Source organism: Neoarius graeffei, chromosome 8, assembly GCF_027579695.1.
Source record: "Neoarius graeffei isolate fNeoGra1 chromosome 8, fNeoGra1.pri, whole genome shotgun sequence".
Taxonomy (NCBI): domain Eukaryota; kingdom Metazoa; phylum Chordata; class Actinopteri; order Siluriformes; family Ariidae; genus Neoarius; species Neoarius graeffei.
In genome coordinates, this window is record NC_083576.1 from 88,706,331 (window position 1) to 88,727,981 (window position 21,651).

The 21,651-nt window shown below is 46.2% G+C and overlaps 1 protein-coding gene across 3 annotated transcripts in view; it reads right to left on the bottom strand.

Annotated features, from left to right (window-relative positions):
- The window catches only part of LOC132891022 (histone-lysine N-methyltransferase PRDM9-like), a 50,254-nt gene that overhangs the window by 19,711 nt on the left and 8,892 nt on the right, over window positions 1-21,651 (bottom strand). For all 3 annotated transcript variants that reach the window (XM_060928465.1, XM_060928466.1, XM_060928467.1), the window contains 2 exons: window positions 18,943-19,010; window positions 18,614-18,804 (listed from right to left, as the gene is read on the bottom strand). In XM_060928465.1, the coding sequence (XP_060784448.1) occupies window positions 18,614-18,804; window positions 18,943-19,010 (259 nt within the window). The remainder of the gene's footprint in view (window positions 1-18,613; window positions 18,805-18,942; window positions 19,011-21,651) is intronic.

Genomic DNA, 21,651 nt, shown 5'->3' on the forward strand with positions numbered 1-21,651 from the left:
ATATTTCATTGGACCACCTTTAGCTTTGATTTTTGGCATGCATTCATAAAACAGGGAAGAAAAATACATTGACAGGATAACCCGGTCATTCAGTACATTCAGGTAGTCAGCTGACTTAATTTTATTGGCACATAATATTGCCGAGCCTAGACATAATCAAATGAAGCAAGCACAGACCATAACAATGCCACCAGAGGCTTGTATATAGGCCACTATGCATGATGGGTGCATCGCTTCATGCACTTCCATTCTTACCCTGAAGTGCCCATCTGGACTCATCAAACCACATGACCTTTTTCAATTGCTTCATCTTTGTACTCCCTCACAAACTGAAGCCTTTTCTTTCAATTAGCCTCACTAACAAGTGGTTTTCTTATGGCCACATAGCCAAGAGAAAATGCTCTTACTTTCACTATTACACACAGCCATAAGTTCTGCTGTCGATTTTTTACAATTCGATTTCACCAAGAGTTTAAATGGTTTCCAATCATGGTCAGTCAAAATTTTTTCCAGACCATAATTTCATTCTGCAAAGTTGATGGTTCACCACTATACTTCCAGGTTTTAATAATGTGTTGAACAGTTACTAACCCAATTCCCATAACGTCAGCAGTCTCCTTCGTGGTTTTCTTTGATTGATGCAAGCCGACAAACTGACCCTTCTGAAATATATTAATATTTTTTCCATGACTATGGGACATGTCTTCCGACATGATTGTTTAAGAAATGAGAAGCTACTCACTGCATCAGTTCACAAAGGTTCTCCTCAAGTGACATAGCTTATTGACCAATATGCTTAATCACATGTTGCTACCCTTTAAGCCACCTCAGCGACACTTACAGTTTAGGCCTACAATACAAAGTGAGAATCAACTTACCTGTGCTTTGAGCAGGTAATCAATATAGTCCATGCTGTAAGCATGGCAAGTCCATGGTCCTAACTGCTGATGTCAGAGAGGGGTATTCCACACTGAATGGCTGCCTGTGTGTGGTATCCTGTACTGACTGGCTGAGCAAAGCGCAATTAATATTCATAGGTAAGTTATGCAAAGCTGGTGAAGCCTTCAAGCTGAGTTAGAGTGGCAAAACACCAGCGGGTTGCAGCCTAATTACAGGAGTTTTTATACAAAGAAAACCATGGAAAACAACTCAACAGTGTGAGACCATAGCTGTAAGACCTTGACAGCTAGTTTGCTGCATGGTGCTGGCGAGGTCGAGTCTGACAGTTACAGTCGTACTGCCAATGCCGATAATTGTGATGGCAATGATGCCGCTATCCAGGGAGCTGCCAGAAAATGGCAAGAAAGCTCACTAGAGCAGAAAAAAAGCAAAAAATGTAAATCTGGCGGCAATTAAGATTGGCTGAAGATATATGACTGGGTGGTGGTGACTCCAGGAGAAAAGGGTATGTTCAAAATGTTCTTGTCCATGTGCACATGTGAAAAACGCATGGTCTGGTCGTTTTCTTATGCTGATACATCACTGTCAAGCTGGAATGCAGCAATCTCAACACAGAAAGTGACCAAAAAGCTCAGAAACCCAAAGGGGCACAGAATTGCTCGTGTAGCTAATACACTGCTCTGCTCTTTTCTGACTGGTTCTGCAGCTGCAAATATTGCCAAATGCCAGGTCATCTGATGAAGTTTATTGTTCACTTCAGCATTTGGTTTTTTTTTTTTTAAATAGTGATCTGTACTGTTGCTAAAATTTAATGATCAGTGTAACAGTTCCTGATGAGGGTGGAGCACAGCAGGCGAGAGTTAATGGTTGCACAAACACTTTATTTTAGCTTTTCAGCTTGCTTTCCAGCTTCCTTTCACTCACTCTTTCACTCACTCACTCACACATGGGTTGTGGTCAGGGAGAGAGACCCTTTTCTCTGCTCTCTCTCTCCTTTTATGCTCCATCCCTGTAACAAACACACACATTAACTAACAGCAGGTGGAATGACTTAGCCACTTACCTTCCCAGACCCCGCCCTCCATTCACAGACTGCTGCTTGACCACGCCTCCGCTGCCACATACCCATTTTTTTTCTCTCCGTGCTTTCACAGAAATCGGTCGCATTTTTCTCTGCTCTCCCTCTCCCTCCTTTTTTCCCTGCTTGTGCTCTTTTGTCTCGTCTTGTCTGTCTATACTTTTGAGAGACTCTCTCCGCATTGCTCTCTAAACTAAAAAAAAAAAAATCATGGAATTGATAAACTGGTCTCCTAACAAAATTGACAGTTTTCTCAACGAGAAGCCTGGGTTTGGGGGAACCCGCCTGTCCTGCTGGAACATTCGCGGCTGGTTACACGATGGATGCATGGGAGCGGTGGCGGGTCGTGTGCCTGGCAATTCTTTCTGTGGAGGACATTGAAGACATCTACCTATTCGGAACCATGATTACAGGACTTTTGCTGATTGGACTAGGCATTGCCCTGGTTTATTGAGGAAATCAGATAACGGTGACAGCTGTTCAAAGCCCCATAAAGCTGCCCGATATGATTGAAGCGGTGGGCAGAGCTGTCAGCACTCAGACTGTGGCTATTCAGAACTTGTACCACATCATGGATGACATCATGGAGCAGCTTTTGGCTTTGCAAAGGAAAAGTTTTTCGGGGACCAAATTGGACAATATGGACAGAAATGGACGAACAGAGCGGACGTGCATAAAATGTCTGCTCGCCCCAAGACCAAACAATCCTAATCTTATCTTTTTCAGCTCCCAGAGACAGCACCAGCCTCGGCCAAGGCCGTTGCTGAGACAACATCTCCCCCTGAAGGTCACTGCTGTGAGACACTCTCACATTCCTTCCCCCACTTCCCACAGTCGCCACTTTCAACCCCAGTGTGACAAGCGGGTGCGTGACCAGCGCCCTCATGGCTGCAGGAGCGGATGGCTGCTTGCTTGCACTGGGTTACCTCTACCCCCCCCCCCCCCGATCGCCCCCACATTCCTCGCATTCCTTCCCCAACTTCCCACGGTCACAGCTTTCAGCCCCAGTGTGACAAGCGGGTGCGTGACCAGCGCCCTCATGGCTGCAGGAGCGGACGGCTGCTTGCTTGCGCTGGGTTACCTCTACCCCCCCTTACCCCCCCCCCTCAAGTCCCGTGTTTTCATGTTGTAAAGTGCAATTGTGTTTTTTGTGCTTATGTGCTGAGGTTTTTTTAATGTTCCCACACTGTACTCCTCGCAGGAGCATAGGGTGGGAGTTGCTTTTTTCTCCTCTCCTTTCCTCATGTTCTCTTTAAATTTTCTTTTTTCCCCTGTCTTCCTGTCCTGTCTACCCCCCCCCCCCCCCTGTTAATGTGTATGTATGTACAGTTGTGCTCATAAGTTTACATACCCTGGCAGAATTTTTGCTTTCTTGGCCTTTTTTCAGAGAATATGAATGATAACACAAAAACTTTTTTCCCCACTCATGGTTAGTGGTTGGGTGAAGCCATTTATTGATAAACAACTGTGTTTTCTATTTTTAAATCATAATGACAACAAAAAACATCCAAATGACCCTGATCAAAAGTTTACATACCCCAGTTCTTAATACCGTGTATTGCCCCCTCTAACATCAATAACAGCCTGAAGTCTTTTGTGGTAGTTGTGGATGAGGCTCTTTATTTTCTCAGATGGTAAAGCTGCCCATTCTTCTTGGCAAAAAGCCTCCAGTTCCTCTAAATTCCTGGGCTGTCTTGCATGAACTGCGCGCTTGAGATCTCCCCAGAGTGGCTCAATGATATTGTGGTCAGGAGACTGAAATGGCCACTCCAGAACCTTCACTTTGTTCTGCTGTAGCCAATGACAGGTTGACTTGGCCTTGTGTTTTGGATCATTGTCATGTTGGAATGTCCAAGTACGTCCCATGCGCAGCTTCCGGGCTGATGAGTGCAAATTTGCCTCCAGTATTTGTTGATAACGTGCTGCATTCATCTTTCCTTCAACTTTGACCAAGTTTCCTGTGCCTTTGGAGCTCACACATCCCCAAAACATCAGCGATCCACCTCCGTGCTTTACAGTAGGAATGGTGTTCCTTTCATCATAGGCCTTGTTGACACCTCTCCAAATGTAACGTTTATGGTTGTGGCCAAAAAGTTCAATTTTGGTCTCATCACTCCAAATTACCTTGTTCCAGAAGTTTTGAGACTTGTCTCTGTGCTGTTTGGCGTAAATTTTTGTTGGTCTACTTGACTGTGGTTTGGTTTTAACAGAACCCCTGATTTTCCATTTGTTAATCACAGTTTGAACATTGCTGACTGGCATTATCAATTCCATGGATATCTTTTTGTATCCCTTTCCTGTTTTATACAGTTCAACTACCTTTTCCCGTAGATCCGTTGACAATTCTTTTGCTTTCCCCATGACTCAGAATCCAGAACCATCAGTGGCTGGATGAAAGATGCAAGAGTCTGTCTGGATCCCAGAAACTCACTCAGCTTTTATGCACACACACTGATTACAAGCAAACAGATCACAGGTGAGGACGTATACCTTTAGTAGCCATTCAAACCCATTTGTGTCAACTTCTGTGCATGTTATCAGGCCAAAATCACCAGGGTATGTGAACTTTTGATCAGGGTCATTTGGGTAGTTTCTGTTGTCATTATGATTTAAAAAGAGAAAACACAGTTGTTTGACAATAAATGGTTTCACCCCACCACTAAGCATGAGTGGAAAAGATGTTTTTGTGTTATCATTCATATTCTCTGAAAAATGGTCAAAGAATCATAGATTCCGCCAGGGTATGTAAACTTATGAGCACAACTGTATGTATGTAAGGACAGGTTGATGGTCAATTTCACTGGTACAGTGATAATAAAGGGTTCATTCATACCCCCACCACCCGACTCAGGCCGGGGAGCCATCTGGCCTGAAGCTGACTCCCTCCCAACGGGACAGGAAGTCCGCCACCACCATCTGCGCCCCCAGCCTGTGGATCACATCGAACTTAAATGGCTGGAGGGCGAGATACCAATGGGTGATCTGCGCATTGGCATCCTTCATGCGGTGGAGCCACTGGAGGGGCGCGTGGTCCAAACAGAGTGTGAAAGGGCACCCCAGCAGGTAGTATTGGAGGGCGAGGACTGCCCACTTGATGGCGAGACACTCCTTCTCGATTGTGCTGTACTTGCTTTCGCGCATCGACAGCTTCCGGCTGATGTACAGCATGGGGTGCTCCTCGCCCTCCACCTCCTGGGACAAAACAGCCCCCAGCCCTCTGTCTGATGCATCAGTCTGCAAAATAAAGGGAAGAGAAAAGTCAGGGGAGTGTAAAAGTGGCCCACCCACACAGTGCAGCTTTTACCTCAGAGAAGGCCTGTTGGCACTGCTCCGTCCACTGGACCGGATCTGGAGCCCCCTTTTTAGTGAAATCGGTTAGCAGGCTGGTGACATCCAAATAATTAGGTAGAAACCGATGATAATAGCCAGCCAGCCCCAAGAATTGTCTCACCTCCTTTTTGGGCTTGGGCCTCGGGCAGGCCGCAATAGCTGCAGTCTTGTTAATTTGGGGACGCACCTGCCCATGGCCCAAGTGGAACCCCAGATACCGTACTTCCACCCACCCAATCACACACTTTTTCGGGTTAGCTGTGAGGCCCGCTCGCCTCAGCGACTTCAGAATGGCCCTCAGGTGTTCCAAGTACCGCGGTCAATCATGACTGTAATGATGTCGTCTAGATAGGCGGCTGCGTAGGCAGTGTGAGGGCAGAGGACCCTGTCCATAAGCCACTGGAATGTAGCGGGTGCCCCAAACAACCCAAAAGGGAGCATGACAAATTGGTGTAAACCAAACGATGTGGAAAAGGCTGTTTTTTCTCAGGATAGAGGAGTCAAGGGGATCTGCCAATATCCCTTTGTTAGATCCAGTGTTGAATAAAAGCGAGCAGCGCTGTTATGACCTCCCACTACCATAGGACATCACACATAAAAGCAGCCAGACAACAATTGATATATTAACGTTTTTCCCTTTTACTTGATATTTTTCATATATTACAAGAAAAGGTTTTAACAGCACAGTGGAAAAATATTACAGGGCGGTTGGCAGAGGAGATAAGAAAACCAAAACAAAACCTAGCCAACAACTGACTCCTCGTTCCAGCTTTCCTCGCTCCCGTGTTCCACGTGCAGCCACGAGGTACAAAATAACAGTGAAATCTTCCGGTCCTCTGCCTAACCTACACTGACTAACTGTTCTACAAAACATGCAGGAACAACCACCCAGAACTAAAACTAGCTAACACCACCACCACCAGCTAAAGATATTTACAAAAGAAATCAAAATTAACTAACAAAACATTAAAAGGTGCACGTGTGCCAGTGTCTGCTCAAAAGGGAAGCGCAAGCGAGAGAGAGCGCCATTACGAAGTTAGGGCGTCTTTATAATTGAAGGACCGCCCAGTAAGCCCAACGCCAATGCACCAACGCTCCACCTATGGGATATGATTGGAGAGACATTAACAAGACCAGCAACACATCATTAAAAATAACAATTACCGCAAGCAACACCAGCACCACGTAACACCCCCACCCATAAAAATAAACTGGGGGGGGGGGGGTAAACTAAAGACACCAATAACCCCAAAACCAATATATACATATATATAAGAATGGGAAACCATACTCATCTCCAGTCAAGCCCTACCACAGCTCAACTAGGGAAAAAAAACCCACAAATTTACAGATTAGTGTACAGTAAACCCCACAGTTTATTACCAGGGCGCGATATGCACTCTAAACAGACAATGGATTAAACACTGCATAATAACAGTGACCAATCAAAACTAAGCACGAGAAAGCGCATCTGCCACCACATTTTCACTACCACGAATGTGTCGGATAGAGATGTTAAAGCCTTGGAAGATGAGGCACCACCGCATCAAACGTTGATTTTGATTACACATGCGATGCAAAAACGTCAACGGGTTATGGTCGGTGTAAACTACAACAGGCTCAACGGCCCCACCGACATAAAGCTCGAAATGTTGGCGCGCCAACACAAGCGCCAGGGCATCTTTTTCAATTGTGGAATATGCGCGCTGATGACTGTTAAATTTACGGGAAAAAAAAAAAACAGAGGATGTTCCACACCATCAGAGCCACACTGCATCAGTACTGCTCCAGCCCCCAAATCACTGGCATCAACTGCCAGCGAAAAAGGCACAGAGAAATTAGGGGCTGCCAGTACAGGAGCAGTAGTGAGTAACGCCTTCACAGAATCAAAAGCCAATTGGCTTTCTGCAGTCCACAGAAACGCCCTTTTTAAACTGAGGAGATCAGTAACACTACATTCAGACTGCAACCTGAAACGACCCATATCCGATTTGTTGTGAAATCCGATTTTTTTGTTAGGCCGTTCACATTACCAATTATATGAGACTTGTATGCGATCTCCAATATGAACGGAAAACGACCCAAAAGTGTCCCGCATGCGCAAATTGACACGTAATAAGCACATCTACGTAATACGTAAACAAAAAAAAAAGCGCACTCTTCAAGTTTAATGATTCCTTTTTTTTGTTTGTTTAATTATCTGGTTAGTGTTAAAGTGTGAGGTCTCGTGTGTGTTTTTGTTTCTGAACTGAAATGAAAACGTGTAGCCTGGTAACGAGGGTTGACTCCTAAATGTCTCTCTAATTTCTATACAAGTGCACTACATGTTACTGGGAAGTAATGGATTTTTAAACTCTATATAGTGCACTCGAGCAAGTTTATTAATATGACGGCAGTCAGTAGGCAGTCATTTGGGATACGGCCGCTGTATTACCAAACTCAATTCAGGCTTAATAATTTGCACATATTTATTTCGTCATATTAATAAACTTTTTCTACATTTTTATAAATATTTATTTAGATTGTTTATAGCCAGCTGAATTCTGCAACTTCTCTCAGCGCTGGCTCAAGGTGCATAAACACCAGTGCAGTTTGCTATGGAGATGAGGCGAGACCTGGCGATGTGGTTTTTGTGGTGGCGGCGGAACTCACACAATAATCTGATTAATGTGGGCAGCAGAGTAATGAGACCGAAGGTGTCAAATTACTGGAAATTTCCAGAACAATCTTATAATCTTGTAATACAGGATGGTTTAAGTTATAAATCAGTTACAGAAACTGTTTTATTTAATCAGGCTAACAGATCAACATCCAGGTCCCTACCAAATCCACCATTAGCTTGATCAATTCTATAAAAGTCTATTTAAATTCTGAAAACTGTACAAATGTTGTTGTTTTCCACCAAAGAGGCGGGATTAGCCAACGCAGAATAGTGATGTTTGTCTCTTGTTGATGACGTGTAGGTCGCATGAATGCGACCTGTCCGGTCAGACTGCAGTCACATGTGAAAATATCGGATATGCATCGGAATTAGGACCATATATCCAAGCGGCCTGGGTCGCATGTGAAAAAATCGGATCTGTGTCGTTCAGATTGTCAATAACAAATCGGATACAGGTCGCATATGGGCAAAAAAATCGGACATGGGTCGTTTCAGGGTGCAGTCTGAACGTAGTCTAAGAGGTGCGGCTACAGTGGAAAAATTCTTACAGAATGACTGGTAATAACCGACCATTCCAAGAAAGCGTCTTAACTCACGACGAGACGAGGGGACAGGGTACTGCAAAACAGCTTCCACTTTCGCACTAACCGGGCGCACTTGCCCACCACCAACCACCTTGCCCAGATAAATAATGGAGGCATGGCCAAACTCACATTTTGCGAGGTTTATGGTGAGATTCGCACAGGACAGACGCTGGAGAACAGCTTCCAAATGGTCGACGTGGTCTTGCCAGGTGGCACTATATACAAGCAAATCATCAAGATAGGCCTCACAATTCGAAGTACCGGCCAGGACATGATTAACCAACCACTGGAATGAAGCGGACGCATTCCGGAGTCCGAACGGAAGGACAGTATATTGCAAAAAACTGTCAGGTGTTACAAATGCCGAGATCTCTTTGGCACGGTCAGACAATGGAATTTGCCAATAGCCCTTTAATAGGTCTATTTTGCTAACAAACGCAGTGGAGCCAATACGATCAACACAATCGTCCATTCTGGGCAGTGGAAAACTGTCAGGCTTTGTAACTGCGTTAACCTTTCGGAAGTCAGTACAGAAGCGGAATGTATTATCCGGCTTCGGAACGAGGATGCATGGAGAACTCCATGAACTAAAACTCTCTTCTGCAATGCCATTTTCGAGCATGAATTTAACCTATTCCTGCAAGTGTAAACGCTTGCGTGGATTTACCCAATACGCATGCTGTTTTACCAGTTTACTATCCCCTACATCAATGTCATGAGTGATAACCGAGGTGCGAGTTGGAACATCTGAAAATAAATTCCCATAAGAACCAAAAGGAAAAATTAAATCCTCCCGCTCAGAGGGAGAAAGATGAGAAAAATAATTAAGATCTGCCAAAATTTCTGAATTTTTCAAACGTCCCACAATCACCTCTGCGGAAGGAGGGCGAACATCGTCCCCAACACACAGAGGCTGCGGAGGTGGTAAAACCCCTGCAACAGTTAGGGGCAGCGCGACAGTGGTTTCAGCACCATCAGCAGTGGATAGCGATACCTCTGGGCCATCCACGCTGTCACTCAAAACGCCAGCGCCTCCAGAACAATCCTGGACATTACTACAGTCATCACGTTCACTGTAACGTTTTAACATGTTCACATGGCACAAACGAGTCTTCCTCCGCCTATCTGGAGTAGCAATAACATAATTCACATCACCAACCCGTCACTCAACACAATATAGACCAGAAAATCGAGGTTGGAGAGCCGAACGGAGCAGTGGGAGGAGAAGCATAACTTTGTCACCAGGCTGAAACTCACGCACAATAGCCTTTTGATCGTAACGCTTCTTCATGCATTTCTGACTAATTTCAAGATTTTCTCTGGCCAATTCACAGGCACGATTTAATCTGTGGTGGATCTTAGACACATAGTCAGAAAGACTACCATGCAAAGGCTTCTCACTTCCTAGCCATGAGTCCTTTAACAGTTTTAAGGGACCACGAACAGAATGCCCAAAAACCAGTTCAGCTAGACTGAAACCCAAAGACTCTTGGACCACTTCACGTACAGCAAACAGAGCAAACGGGACACCCTCATCCCAATCACACGCAAATTCAAGGCAGAATGCTCGCAACATTGACTTTAATGTCTGATGAAAACGCTCAAGCGAACCTTGAGTTTGAGGGTGATAAGCACTCGATGTGATATGTTTAATGCCTAATTGATGCATTGCTGGCGGCGCGGTGGTGTAGTGGTTAGCGCTGTCGCCTCACAGCAAGAAGGTCCGGGTTCGAGCCCCGTGGCCGGCGAGGGCCTTTCTGTGCGGAGTTTGCATGTCCTCCCCGTGTCCGCGTGGGTTTCCTCTGGGTGCTCCAGTTTCCCCCACAGTCCAAAGACATGCAGGTTAGGTTAACTGGTGACTCTAAATTGACCGTAGGTGTGAATGTGAGTGTGAATGGTTGTCTGTGTCTATGTGTCAGCCCTGTGATGACCTGGAGACTTGTCCAGGGTGTACCCCGCCTTTCGCCCGTAGTCAGCTGGGATAGGCTCCAGCTTGCCTGTGACCCTGTAGAAGGATAAAGCGGCTAGAGATAATGAGATGAGATGATGCATTGCTTGTCTGAACACCTTGGACATAAAATTAATGCCTTGATCGGTTTGCACTATCTTCGGGAGACCAAACAGAGAGAAAAACCTTACCAACGCTTTAATAATAGCGCAAGCAGATATTTTACCCAACGGTATTGCCTCAGGAAAGCAGGTAAGTGTACACATGATGGTCAAGAGGTACACCTTACCAGTCTTCGTGCGAGGTAGCTCACCTACACAATCAAGCACAACATGTTCAAACGGCTCCGACATTACAGGAATGGATTGCAATGGGGCGGGCGGAATCAGTTGGTTTGGCTTACCCGTAACTTGACAGATCTGACATGTTTTACAAAAACTTGCCACATCGCGTTTGAGACCAGGCCAAAAGAAATGACGCAAAACACGGTCAGATGTTTTAGTAACCCCTAAATGACCCGAGAAATGGTTATCATGGGCTAAGCACAAAACTTCATTGCGAAAAGGAGTAGGCACATCAATCTGAAACACGACACGCCAATCATCTTTAGCCGATGCAGTTAACGGTCTCCATTTACGCATTAATATTCCATCTCTTAAGAAATAGCCCTGGGGCATAAATTCAATTTCTTTTTCTGATACAGCGTCAGAAAATAAAGACGAAAGGGAGGAATCATTCTTCTGCTGAAGAATTAATTGTTCGCGGCTCAGAGACATATCTGCAAAACAAGGCAACATCGACAGCGGAGAGGGTTTCTTTATTTTCGCCCCATCACTATCAGACAAAGCATGAACAAGAAACGTGTCGGAGAGATCAAAATAATCATCCCTACATGTTTCTACAGCAGTATCGGCCTTCTTGGCCGTTGCACGCGGAACAACATTTGCGTGGAAAACATCAGGAAATTCCACACTTAACTTATCAGGGCTTTCAGCCTCAACAGTGTTCGTCACGACAGGTCCAGGAAAAAACACTCCTCCCATAATATCATTACCTAACAAAAGGTGCACATCTTTAACAGGGAGGAAAGGGCGCACGCCCAGTTTAAACTCACTGGTAACTAAATTAGATGCGAAAACAACCCTATGAAGGGGGACATTAATAAAGCCCATCTCAAAACCTTGCACAAGGACATTTTCACCAGTATAAGACTTGTCATTGAAATTCAAAACACTCTCCAGGACAAAACTTTGCGAGGCAGCCGTGTCACAGAGCACCTTCACAGGCAGACCCGTACCTTGCACACCTGGCAAAGTGACAACGGCGTCCGTAATAAACGGAGCGAAAGCCTGATTTCTCTCGTCTTTCCGAGACGTCAAAGGGAGAGAAGATATACAGTTAGCGTCAGCCCTGTAAGAAGGGGTAGATTTAATTACACCACGCTTCAGTTTGAAACAATTTGCTACTGTGTGACCACGCTTCTTACAGTGCGCACAAAACTGATTTTTCACTCACAACGCTCCATCATCTGCACTCCGAACAGGCTGAGCAGCAATGGTTACAGCGCCTTTCGCATTGTTCTTCTGAGTAGCAGCGTACAAGGGCCTAGTGGCAAAAGCACTCGCATCCTTATGGGCCAATACGTATTTGTCTGTCATAATGGCAGTGTCCGCAGGTTTAAAAATTTTATGTTCACCCAAATAAGAAGCGACGCTCTTGGGCAAGCAATTTTTTAAGTCTTCAAGCAATATTAAATCACAAAGACCTTCAAAGGTGTTAACATTCTGCGACCCCAGCCATCAATCAAACAAGATCTCCTTTTCGCGAAAAAACTCAACATAAGTTAGAGCATCCGGCTTTTTATAATCGCGATATTTATGCCGGTATGCCTCAGGCACAAGCGAGTAGATGTGCAATACCGCTTCTTTAACCTTATCATGGTCCGCCGCATCATCCAACGACAAAGCGGAGTATGCTTGTTGAGCTTTGCCCTTAAATATACTCTGTAGAGTAATAGTCCAAACTGTACGCGGCCACTTCATCACCGTTGCTACACGTTCGAAATGAGCGAAAAATTTATCCACCTCGTCCTCATTAAAAGGAGGAACGAGCCTTATGTTACGAGTGACATCGAACTGATCAGAAGGAACAAACACCCCAGACTCCCGAGCACTCAACTCGAGCTCTTTTACACGAAGGGCTTGATTTAATTCAAGTTCCTTCATTCTCAGTTCGTGCTCCCTCTGCTCTCTCTCTCGTATTATAAGCCTATCTGCCTCCAATTTTGCCTTTTCGCGTTCCCACATTAACTCTTTTTCCTGAATCTGTAGGCGATGGAGCTCAAGGGCAACCTTAGAAGTTGCGGCAGGCGAAGCAGGTGTTTCAGCAGGTAGGATGGGTTTGTCACCACCCAAAACCTCATCACTATCTACCAAAACACTGTGGGCGATTAAAGACTCCGTCAAGAGTTTCAACAGCTCGGCTCTAGATGGACTACCGCTAACATCTATATTATAATGCCCCGCTACCATCACGAGATGATCCTGTGTGATAGACGACAAGACATCTAAAGTTGGAGAAGCAACAAACTCCTCTAAACTGAACATAGCGTCGCAAAATTTTGAGTAGCAAACAATTACCCAAATAAGCACACAAAGGGAATGCGAAAGCAGAAACCGGCAAACAAGAAAAAAAAACAAAAAAAACGCACCACTAATTAAAACAGCTTACGCCTAAAGGGTGTTAACAATTAGCCAATTAGAATCTGGTGGTTCAACTCCCGGACGAGCCCCCATTTTTATGTTACGACCTCCCACTACCATAGGACATCACACATAAAAGCAGCCGGACAACAATTGATATATTAACGTTTTTCCCTTTTACTTGATATTTTCCATATATTACAAGAAAAGGTTTTAACAGCACAGTGGAAAAATATTACAGGGTGGTTGGCAGAGGAGATAAGAAAACCAAAACAAAATCTAGCCAACAACTGACTCCTCGTTCCAGCTTTCCTCGCTCCCGTGTTCCATGCGCAGCCGCGAGGTACAAAATAACAGTGAAATCTTCCGGTCCTCTGCCTAACCTACACTGACTAACTGTTCTACAAAACATGCAGGAACAACCACCCAGAACTAAAACTAGCTAACACCACCACCACCAGCTAAAGATATTTACAAAAGAAATCAAAACTAACTAACAAAACATTAAAAGGTGCGCGTGTGCCAGCGTCTGCTCAAAAGGGAAGCGCAAGCGAGAGAGAGAGAGAGAGAGAAAGAGCGTCATCACGAAGTTAGGGCGTCTTTATAGTTGAAGGACCGCCCAGTAAGCCCAACGCCAATGCACCAACGATCCACCTATGGGATATGATTGGAGAGACATTAACAAGACCAGCAACACATCATTAAAAAAAACAGTTACCGCAAGCAACACCAGCACCACGTAACAAGCGCCTAACTGATCAAGCAACTCATCAATGTGAGGCATTGAGTATGCGTCAAATTTAGACACCACTTTGACCTTTCTATAATCCACACAGAACTGGATCGACCCGCTGGTCTTGGGAACCAGGACCACTGGGCTGCTCCAGTCACTGTGGGACTCCTCGATTATGCCCATTTCGAGCATGGCCTTGAGTTTGTCCCAAGTCACCATTTTCTTGTGTTCGGGCAAGCGGTAAGGGCGGCTACGCACCATCACCCGCGGGGGTGTTTCAATGGGGTGTTCTATGAGGTGGGTACGACCAGGAAGGGGCGAGAACACATCGGAAAATTCCTTCTGCAACTTGGCTACCTCCGTGAGTTGGGCTGGTGAGAGGTGGTCTCCACAAGGAACCATAGTGGTCAGAGATGTTATCTTTTTTACCTCCAGCCCCAGCTCTGCCTTCTCTGGGACTACCGACGCCAACGTCACGGGGACCCCCTCATTCCAGCATTTTAAAAGGTTGAGGTGGTAGATTTGCTGTGCCCCGCCCCTACCCATTCGCCTCATAGTCGACGTCCCCAACTCGCCGTGTGACCTCGAAGGGCCCTTGCCACTTGGCGACTAATTTAGAACTCGACGTGGGCAATAATACGAGCACTTTGTCTCCCGGTGTGAACTCTCTAACGCACATGCCCCTGTCATACAGCCGGCTTTGACGTTCTTGTGCCTGCCACAAATTCTCCTGGGTTAGGTGCGTGAGAGTGTGGAGTTTTATGCGCAGGTCAAGAATGTACTTGATTTCGTTTTTACTAGGTGAAGATCCCTCCTCCCAATTTTCCCGTAGCACATCCAGAATGCCACACGGCTTATGCCCATATAATAATTCAAAGGGAGAAAACCCTGTGGAAGCTTGCGGGACCTCTCGTACTGCGAATAACAGGGGCTTGAGCCACTTATCCCAATTATGCGCATCTTCACCTACGAATTTCCGGATGATGTTCTTGAGTGTTTGGTTAAATCGTTCTACTAAGCCATCTGTTTGTGGGTGATAGACACTGGTGCGGATAGACTTAATCCCCAGTAACCCATACAGCTCGCGCAGTGTGCGTGACATAAACAAAGTGCCTTGGTCTGTCAGGGTTTCTTTCCAAATCCCGACCCAGGAGATAAAGCGGAAGAGCGTTTCCGCAATACTGCGTGCTGAGATATTGCGGAGAGGCACTGCTTCCGGATCTCACGTTGCACAGTTCACCAGAACTAAAATAAAGCGATATCCCCATGCTGACCGATCTAACAGCCCGACGAGATCAATCCCAATTCGCTCAAACGGGGTCTCGATTAGAGGGACAGGGTGCAACGGCGCTTTTGGAGTGGCCGCGGGATTTACTAATTGGCATTCACGGCACACCGCACACCACCAATGGACATCCCCGTGAATCCCTGGCCAATAGAACCGGGCTATTATTCAGGCTAGTGTTTTATCTTGCCCCAAGTGTCCAGCCATGGGATTAAAGTGAGCCGCATGGAATACGAGTTCCCTACGGCTCTTTGGGATTAACAACTGGGTTATTCATTCGGTTATTCGTTCCTTAGTTTGAGTGTCCTGCGTCACTCGGTACAGTCCATCTTTAATAATGGCAAAATAAGGTAAGGTTGGTGTCGCGCTTGGCTGAAGAGTTTGACCATCGATTATTCTCACTTGGTCAAACGCATGCCGCAGAGTCTTGTCTCGTGACTGCTCTAACGGGAAATCCCCAAGGGAACCCCCGAGAGAGGGAGGAGGAGCAGGCTGCTCCTCACTCTGACACAGTGTTGACATAGACATCTCTGTGACAGCTTCTCCAGTCAATGCCACACCGGGGTCTTCCCATGACCTACTACTGCAGGACCCACTACGTGTTAAATATTTCATCAGGTTTTTAAACCCTGGCCAATCAGTACCCAAAATCAATAAGTGGGTGAGACAGGGACTAACCGCCGCCTTTATTCTATGCATTTGGCACCGGAATAGAATACGGACAAACACTAGAGGGTAATGGTGAACATCCCCGTGCACACACAACACTTTCACCGCTTGTGCTCCCCCCAATGCCTCACCTTGCACTAAGCATTGGTGAATGGAGGTCTGATTACAACCGGAATCCACCAAAGCGTGATATGTATCCCCTTGAATACTCACCGGTCCGCGATACGTTCTGGCCCGATAGGGGGTGGTTTCTGGCGTGTCGGGGATCTGGATTACAGCACCCACCTCCCTTGCGGAGCTCTGACCCTGGAGATGCTCCGATTCCCTGCTGCGCCAGCACACTGGCCCAGGCTTTCCCTCTGCACTGGTGTTGTGAGTGTCACTCACCTGAGGGGGAGACAACACAGACACAGGAGAGGGAGAGGGGAGGACACGGGTGCGACAGGCCGGCTGGGGAGGAGCCAGCCGCCACCTCCGTGGCAGGGGAATGGGGTGAAGAGGGGGACGAGAGAAAGAGAGAGAAGAGGAGCGAGGGGAGACCCCTCGTCTGCCTGCCATCAGAGCTGCCTCCAGAAGGTCCTCTGCCAGCTCGATGGCTCATTCCAGCGACGCCGGGTGATGACACTGGACCCATTACGCCGTTCCTTCTGGAAGTCGAGAGACAAACTGTTCCAGTGCCGCCAGATCGATGATCTCGTCAGCGTCGCGCTCTTCCGCCCTCAGCCACCGTCGGCAGGCATCTCAGAGTTGCTGGCTGAATGCAAACGGCCGGCCGACCTCCTGCAATGCCAGCGTCCGGAAGCGCTGGCGATGTTGCTCCGGGGAGCGGTCGAGCCACTACAGGATGGCTTTCCTTAGGTCAGCGTAGGCCAGCTGGCTGTCAGCAGGAAGCTGCTGCGCTGTGCCTCACCAGTCAGGAGCAGGAGAAGGCATGCCACACGCTGCTCCAGCGGCCACCCCCATGCCTCGGCTGCTTGCTCGAAGAGATGAGGAACGCTTCTGGATCGTTCTGCGGTCCCATCTTCGTGAGGGTGGCGGCAGCGGTGGTCGACGCCCCTGCTGACGTGAGCAGGTGCTGAAATGCCTGGTGATCTTCCTGCTGGGCCAGCATCAAGGCTTCGAAGCGTTGCTCCTGCTCCTTTCGGAGGGTGATCAGCGCTTGATGCTGGTTTTGCTGGGCAGTAGCGAGGGCAAGCATGAGCTCTTCGAATGGCGAGGACTCCATGGGGTGGTTCCCTTCTGTGCTCCTGGGTTTCAGCACCACAGTAACAGTTCCTGATGTGGGTGGAGCATAGCCTGGCTAACGCGACTTCAAAGCTCTACGAGCTATTGGTCTGGCCAAGATATTAAGCCCAACCGTTTCCCAGCGCCCGTGGTTGACCCGCCTCCCTGAAATGCCTCAGTTTGCTACTGGTCGAAGCCAGAAAAGGCTGTGACGAAGCTTAAACCAATCACATCACTCTTTCCTCTGACATATGCGACGCGACGGGGCTAACTGGTAGATTAAACTCTTACCGAAGCCGGTCGGGAGCAAGGCGAAAGCGTCCTTCCTTTCAATAAATCCCTCCAGGGCTGCTCTTTGCTCTGTTTTCAATGAGAACTTCCCGTTGAATGCTTTCAATACAGCATCTACTGCTGTGTTAAAGGCTTGCCGCTGCTCCATGTTCGTGATGTGAATGAAGCGCTTCCGGCATAGATTCTGTAAACAATCTATGGCTTCCGGTCGCAGTTCTACTATGTCACTGCCTTGAACACGCCTCTACCCAGGGCCGTTGGAGATGCTCAAAGTTGATTGGTTCCCGATTTTTCGGGAGCTTGGAAGAGCTGTAGATAGCTTGCCTGGCCAGACTAAGCTCGCAACAGGCCCTCGTGTTGCGTCACGCTTAGGATGGGCGGGCCCAGGCTAGGTGGAGCACAGAAGCATGGCAGGCGAGAGTTGATGGTTGCACAAACACTTTATTTTAGCTTTTCAGCTTGCTTTCCAGCTTCCTTTCACTCGCTCACCCTTTCTTTCACTCACTCACTCGTTATGGTCGAGGAGAGAGACCCTTTTCTCTGCTCTCTCTCTCTCCCCTTTTATACTTCATTCCTGCAACAAACAAACACATACAAACATTAATTGACAGCAGGTGGAATGACTTAGCCACTTACCTTTCCCGACCCCACCCTCCGTTCACAGACTGCTGCTTGGCCACAACCCCCGCTGCCACAATCAGCATTTTGAACTTGTGCCATGTTGCATCATTATTCACTTTCTTTGATGCCAAATAAACTGCAGTCTCCTTAGACGCAAGTGGGTCACCATATTGACCCCCCCCCCCCCCCGTTTTTAGGGTGGGAAAGGCGATTCTTTTAAAAATTAAGTAGAATAAGTAAAATGTAGCCTTTTCCCCAAACATGTTGAACTGGTAAAAAAAAAAAATTAGCTCTAGATGTCACCACAAGCCACAAAATGAACCCTTATATTTCAAAATGTTCCAGGAGGGGGGAGGACACACCACTCGGGGGACCACTACTCTCATTCTTTTCTAGGAGATACCCTGAGTTAGAGTTAAAAGAACTGTTGTCAGCTGAAACACATGAACCACTGCAGTAATTATCCAAAAAAGGCTTGCAAGTATTTATTTACTGTAATCTTAACAGTGATTTTTTTTTTTTTGCCAGGCAGTGATTAATTCAATAGAACTGAAATTGATTTGCAGTATGTATGGATATACTTTACCATTCATACAACACTTTTTGTTCCAGAGGTCATGAAACACAGGATTGAGTTCTTTGGCATACTCCTCTTCATACCAAACCAAGAGCTCCTGTTCTGGATTAATGGGTCGACAGCAACGATACACAATTCCCCCTTGATACTGAAATGCCACAAGATTCTGTTCTTCATCATTACGAGCACAATTCACATACCTAAAAGAATGAGGCAAAGTGGCAGAATAGGTAAAAATCAGATCAGAGTTACAGATCATGAAAAATCATGGGGGAGATATCAGTGACAGGAAGAAGATGAAGCTCTTCCAACAAATTAGGAGCTGGTGTATTCCTCACCTCATCCAATTTGCATGCATTTCTCTTGTGGCATCTATGTATTCTTCACACTGCCTGCTCCTGCATATCTGTAGAAAAATTACATTATATTTTTTCATTAAACTTAATCTCTGCCTTCAAATTAAATGAGGTACACAGGATCAAGAATGATGGCTCATGCCCATATCATATTAAGCATTATGAAGGCAGAATTCAAGGTTCTTGACTGCATCTTTAGTTTCACAGAACAGCTGACAAGCTCAGAGGTGAATTTAGTAACCTTAAGAAAATGCAGGCAAGACTTTACATCAAAATTTAGGTAATGGAAGTTTTACTCATCATTGTTATCGCCAGGGTGGTTGTGATGTTTTGCTCTCTCAGCCTATAAAATGTCCTAATGGCTCAGTGCAAAATATAGCTTCTAACAACCAAGTCCAACTCCTGGCCTTCATGTGGCAGAACCGTTTCATACCAACAGGAAAAGGGGTGAAAGGTGGGTTACTGGCGCCTTAAAACCAGTTGTTGCTGTTGCTCTTCTAGGTTTTGATTCCATCCACAGTCTCCTTATGTGTGTTTTCCTTTCATCTTTTGGTTTGCTCGTTCTAGCCCCCCCGTGGGTAGCAACCTTTAGAGACCAGCTCCCTAGATGCTGCGAGTTCTAGGTTGGCGTTAGGAAAGGCATCCAGCTGTAAAAAACCTTGTCTCATTAAAGTCATAGTAGTAGTCTGTAGAAGTGTTAGTGAGAATGGGACTCAGAGATAGGAGTGTTGTCAATGGTAGGGTGGGTGTCAAACATGGGCACTGCCAAATCATCATCAAGTTACCATGTCAAACATTTCAAATGTTTCGAGTATCAATGCTGAATGTTGGCACTATGCAGTAGTGAGGTGGTTGAGACACTTTCTAGAAGGAAAATTGATTTCTGTTGTCTCCAAGAGAAAAGATGGAGGGGTGTATCAGCCCATATGATTAGTGGAAAAGACTTCAGGTGTAAGTTCTTCTGGACAGGCAATGACAAAAGTACTGGTGGTGTCAATTTTCTCCTGGCAGAGAAGTGGGTGGAGTGTGTGCTTGAAATCAAGCGTATTATTTGATAGGACATGCCCCATTAAGATCAACAGTGGTGTTAACATCTTCACCATCCTCTCAATATGTCCCACAAGTAGGGCTAGATGACAGGGCCAAAGACGCGCTTCATGACCTGCTCCAGTGTACTATGTCCAAGATCGGGATCTTTGAGACCCTGCTCCTATGTGGTGATTTCAGTGGCCATATTGGAAGTGTGTCAGCTGGTTACAAAAGGTATTCATGGTGGGTTTGACTATGGCGACCGCAACAGTGAAGGGGAGAAGCTGCTCGAATTCTCTGCGACTAATAAGCTTGTTACCTGTAATTTTTTCTTCAAATAGAGAGTAAATCACATGGTCACCTACCAGTCAGGAGGCTTCTCCAGCCAAGTTGATTACATTCTTGTAAGACGCCGTGAATTTTGACTTGTCACCAACACCAAGGTCCTCCCTGGGGAGGAATGTGCACCACAGCATAAATTGCTCAGCTGTGATCTTACTCTCAAGACATGTAAGAAAACCTTTACCCCCAAGGACTGTACCTGTAGGCTAAGAGATCCTGTGGTAAAGGAAGACTTCCTAGAAGCAGTGGAAACTGAACTGCAGAGAATTTGAGCTGCTGCAAGAAAGTCACTCCATGTCAGTTGAAGAAACCTGGCAACTCCTGATAAACAGCCTATTAACAGCAGCTGATAAAGTGTGTGGATCTACAAAGCACGGCAAGTGGAGGAAGCATAAATGGTGGTGGGACGAGACAGTCATACTGAAAGAGAAAAAAAAAGGTGCCTTTGGAAGGCCTGGAAGAAAGGTGGCTGTAAAGAGGACTATCTACAAGCCAAATGTCTAGCGAGGCACGTGGTCTTTGAAGCAAAGAAGAAAGCTGAGGAAAGTAAGTTTCATGATGTTGTTTCAGGGAAAGAGGATGTGTTTCACGTGGCTAAGCAAATGAAGAAAGAAAACCAGAACATTGGGGGTGATCTCTGGATCAAAGATGATCAGGGCAACCTTTCAATTAGTGACAATGAAAAGAAAAAGGCAAGGAAAGAGCACTACGAGCATTTACTCAATATTGAGTTTCCATGGTCTGCTGAGGACCTGCCTGATGCTGAGCCTGTTGCCAGCCCTCCCATATTGGTGACTGGTGAGATGATTGCTGAGGCAATTAACAAGATGAGGCCTGGTAAATCCCTGGTCCTTCTGGTGTTGTTGCTGAAATGTTTAAAGCTTCCATTACTGTCAGCTGTCCCCTTGTAACTAAGCTCAAAAATGCCATCATAGCTGAGGGGAAAATTCCAAAGGACTGGGACACTAGCTACTAAAACGTATATGAAGGCAAAGGCGATACCACTGAAAGAGAAAACTACAGGGACCTGAAACTTACAGAGCACTGTCTAAAAGTCATCGAAAGGGTGCTGGGTAAAGTAATACATGGTATCGTGGACATAGATGAGATACAGTTCAGTTTTGTCCAAGGTAGAGGAACAAGTGATGCTATCTTCATTGTGAGACAGTTACAGGAAAAATATCTGACTAAGGAGAGAAACCTAGATTTTGCTTTTGTTGACCTGGAGAAGGCCTTTGATTGTGTGCCCCGCGAAGTTCTGTAGTGGGCCATGATGCATTTGGGAGTTTCTGAGTGAAGAGTAAGAACAGTCCAAGCAAC